General features: G+C 48.3%; 1 protein-coding gene across 1 annotated transcript in view; it reads right to left on the reverse strand.

Moving 5' to 3' along the window:
• T265_11829 (hypothetical protein) overlaps positions 1–3,433 on the reverse strand; it is a gene marked incomplete at both ends in the record, with an annotated part of 9,667 nt that extends 6,234 nt beyond the window's left edge. The window contains 4 exons of the mRNA XM_009178612.1: positions 2,915–3,058; positions 3,092–3,154; positions 3,190–3,360; positions 3,398–3,433. Of these exons, the coding sequence (XP_009176876.1) occupies positions 2,915–3,058; positions 3,092–3,154; positions 3,190–3,360; positions 3,398–3,433 (414 nt within the window). The remainder of the gene's footprint in view (positions 1–2,914; positions 3,059–3,091; positions 3,155–3,189; positions 3,361–3,397) is intronic.
• Positions 3,434–4,532: the final 1,099 nt, after the last annotated feature.

A 4,532-nucleotide genomic window follows, 5' to 3' on the forward strand; every position in this document is an offset into this window, starting at 1 on the left:
AAGTTAAAAAGGAATGGAGGGAGTGGGCATCCCTGACGGACACCGCTTTTTGTACGGAAGCTCTCCGTACACCCTCACACGTCCGGAAGTCTGAGAATACAAAGAACGTATTATGTTTACGAACTTCCGGGGCATTCCTTGGTGGGCAAACGTCTCAAGAAGAACAGACCGATCAACCAAGTCGAATGCGCCTCGAAAATCCAGGAATACTAGAATCGTGGGTCGCTTATACGTATGGCGTTGTTCTAGCACCTGACGCATGTTGAAGATTTGGTCAACGCAACCCCTACCAGGCCGGAATCCCGCTTGCTGCTCTCGAGTCAGTATCACATGAATGTCACGCAGTCCAGTCGTGAGTCAGTATCACATGAATGTCAGGCGAGTCCAGTCGTAAGAGCAAGAGCAGATGGTTGTCCTGCCTGCTTTAGAATGTGAACACTGAGAGAAGCCATAGAAACCGAACGTCGTCTTGAAGATTGATTTAGGGATGTCTGGGAATATCAACGACGGATGACGCTTGCAGAACCAATGCAGGACGAATTGAGTCACCAGTCCCAAGTGGTTCGTCTACAAAGAGAGATTTATTAGTGGAGTGGGGAGAGAGGTAAGAAACAAGTATATGAAAGAGAAGGAGAGGCACTAGCAGTAGTGGGCTTCCGCTCACCAAACCTGCAACAAGTAAAATGACCACTTTAGAGCAATTTCCAGCTCCAAACTTTGACGCTAAGGAGAGTGTTGGTCAGACATCTAACTACCGGCCTAACCTAGTATGAAGCTATTTGAATGCAACAAGCACGCATCCGAGCATAGCTAAATGGGTTATGGAAGTGCACGAACCGTTAGACAAATAAGATAATCGTTCAGCTGTGACATCCTTCCGGTGCCTAGCTACCACGAGGGCTAGGATACTGCCAGTTTGCCCAAGCCTAGATAGGGGAAGCCTAGAAGCAGAGGTCGGGTTCAAACCACGGACTTTCCGGTCAGTAAATTAGTACTCTAACCAGTGAGCCATATCGCACAGCATTAAAGTCTTTTACCATCCATCCTTGCCTGGATAGGATGTGAACTCCTCCGCTGGACCTAATGGACTTCATTCACATCGTCGAAACCTCTGGGCTAACAATACATAAACAATCGTTCAGCTGCAGCACCTTTTCGGTACTGCACGCCAACGAAAGGAGGCACGACGTATGGAATACAATACTGCTTAAGCCTAGATAGCAGCAGTCGAGATGTTGATGTTGAGTTCGAAACACGGACCTTCCGGTCCGTAAGCTGGCGCCTTAACCACTGAGCTATCTAGAGCCCTTGAGTCTGTTATCGGTAAGCCACTGTCGACGAGGAAGGACCTCCGGGAAAATGGATGACTGTTGTTATTATATCGAGCTTCAAACTGGCGACAGATCCATACTCGGGAACTACTACTCGGGTGGTCTGCCCCCTTGGTGTTGGCACTGAGGGAAAAGCTTGTTGGGGCTAAAGTAGGGAGCATTTTTAAAGCACGCATGCGTGAAGCAAAATTTCTGGGAACGATCATGCACGACAAATTCTCTTCATGTCAGGAGAAATAGGGTCGCAACCATCGGCTCTGGCAGCCGGACGAATATACCCAAGACTGACTTTAAGATGGCTTTCGACAAAGCCTGTTGGGAAAGGATGTGACTTTCCGGTTGGAAGAACTTCTCAAGTTTGAGTAGACGGTGTACTATCACTTCCCATCGAGGCTAAGAGTACAGTACCTCACAGCTCTGTTCTTGGACCTACCCTGTTTAAAATCTCCATCAACGGACTTCCCGAGGTCGTAGTCGTCAAATGCTTTTCATGCGTTGATGATCTAAAATTATAAATGACGAACAACAAAGGTGTGAAGGTCGGATGTCCCATGAGAAGACCTGACTTGCAATTATGCACAATTTGATGCACTGTCCTACCGCACTGTCCACAACTCAAACTGACCAGGAATTTACGAGGCTTCTGGATGAGTTCTCAGGCCGAACAGGAGCTTGGCGCTACCGTTGTTATCAACTGGAATTCTCTATGTGGTCTTTGCTTATGTTCAGTCATTGTGGTTTGCACGAACATCATCCGTACCGCCATCTACGCAAAAAGTACGACTATGATTACCTCAACCAGCGACAGGACTCCAGGGCTCAACGTAAGCAAAAGGTTTTGGTCCATAATGACACGAAGGCACTGGAGTTATACATGATTGAAAGGCTTCCGGGTCGCATGCAACGGAAGCGGGGAGTAGGGGGGTTGGATGGAAAATGAACCTACGTCATGCAAAGTCGTTTATCACCCAAGACGGCGAGTGCAAGTGCAGACGAACTTGCACGAGTTCCAACAAGCCCCCTCCCGGATTATATTGGAGTGGCTCAGTGGTAAGAGCGCGGTTTACTGACCGAAAGGTCCATGGTTCAACTCCGACGTCTGAATCTCGACTTTTCCTGTCTAGGCACCAACTTACCAGCTCGCGCCTGCAATGCGCAGCTACCTACCCCCTCCCTCAAATCATCGGCAAATCATCGGTGAACGAAACTGCAGCAGCTGCAACCACTGTACGACGAGTACGCGGTTATTACAGCTGACAATGATGATGATGATGATTTCCTGTCTAGGCTTGGGCAATCTAGCAGTATCCCATACCCCGTATTTTCTTCGTTGGCATGGCAGCCAGACATCGGAAGGGTGATAGAGCTGAAAGATTCATTTTACTCATTAGAGTGGCTGAGTCTGCTGTAGGCTTATAGAAACACACAGGATGAAGCCCGACGTTCTCCACAGAAGTCAAAAATGTATGAAAGCAACAGAACCACCGCACGAACTAGTAACACGCGAAAAATCAGCGACGAAGACCCACGGGTCGAATGAAAATGACCCCGTGGATTGACCAGTAGTATACTAAGTTACTTACCAAACCTGCAGACATGTAGTAAGTTTTAGCAGCGGAATTTATTATCTGATCAATTGCCTGCATCGCAAAGTTGAAAGTCATGAATTCGCAAATGGGCTTTAATCCGGCCATTGCGGCACCAACCGCGGTGCCTGCAAAACCCATCTATAAGGTATGAAACAGGTGAGAAGCAGTTACTTCAGTAATTGGCGTGTCAATCACACGGTCATCCCCGAACAGCTTCCAGAGGCCCTTCGTTACCTAAATTAACCGTGTAGGATGCACACCCGTCTAACTTTATATGCACCGTCATACTGAGCAACTTCTTCTCCAAGTATGATGACATCTTTGTCACGTTCCATTTCTTCTCGCATGGCGGAGTTCAGGGCATCACGAACAGTCATTTTAGTGGCCAGCCGTGTGTGTGAGGTGCTAAGAAAACGGCATTCTGGCCTCGCAAGAGAGCGCTTGGAGGAAAATAGGGGCGGAAAAATAACAACATACCACCAAACCGAGACCGCGAGAGAGAGACGCCAGCATCCTCGCACAATCTGCGGTGGACCCAGACGTTGATGGAGCCCGACGCTCTGATTGGCCCAGATTGGAGTTGGTGAGACGACGAAACCTGTTGGCCAACGCCAAATATAATCCGGGTCTATCACACTACACTTATCAGCCGAATCAAATGTGGTACATTAAGCTCCAGATGTAGCACCGTATTCCAAGTGTTCATATTGTGCCCCTATTAGCGTGGTACTTTCAAAGCTGGCTTTGTGTTTTGCCCATGAAAACTTTTCAACGGAATTTTTCGTCGCCCAACCTAATTACAGGTTTCAGACATGTCGCTCGGTTGGAATTTTTCGTTCAAGTGTGACCCGTATGTGAAAAACTATTTGTCAGATTTCCCACTAGTTTCGCGGAGCGCCAACTTATCCACGAGACTGACAAAGGCAACTTGGAGCCGAAACTGCACCCGGAAGCCCAAGGAACCAAGCGAAAGCATGCTCGCAGTAAACCCCCAAACAACAGCAAAGCAAGCGTCCGAAAGCTTGTACTGCACGGGTACAGCAGCCTGCCCTGACTGTCCCTTCCGACACCACTCCTGCACCTTTTTCTGATTCATTGTGGATTCAGATCCCGATACATAGCATTGATTCTCCTCTCTTTGGTAGAGTGTACTGTTGCGCGTCAGGTCAATCGGAAGCGACCGGTTCCTCATACAAACACGCGTGTAATATTTCTCCAGCTACCAGTTCACGCATCTCTTGCTAACAGGTGATTTTGACACTCAGAAGGCCTCATGGTCGGGATTTCACGGCGTCGAGTCAAGTGGACATTTTAAATCAGTGCTGCCAAAAGTCGGTCAACAGATCTACCTAATAGGATACTGCACAGGTGAACTACCATCCCCCTGGATTTAGTTGCCACCACGGGGGAGCGCTACGTTGATCAAGAGTCAGTTATTGCTCCAGTGGAACATAGTGACCATGGCCTGCTGACTTTGATTTCATCTGATAATGGACCAGGAATCTAAAACCTCCGGCGCAGATGCGGAACGGCCGCCGCGTAGACTCCTTGAGAATGATTAGCTTTCTTGGCCAACTTAATCTGGGACCAGCTTCATTGAAGAAGGAATGCA

The sequence above is a fragment of the Opisthorchis viverrini genome, assembly GCF_000715545.1.
Source record: "Opisthorchis viverrini unplaced genomic scaffold opera_v5_604, whole genome shotgun sequence".
NCBI lineage: Eukaryota > Metazoa > Platyhelminthes > Trematoda > Opisthorchiida > Opisthorchiidae > Opisthorchis > Opisthorchis viverrini.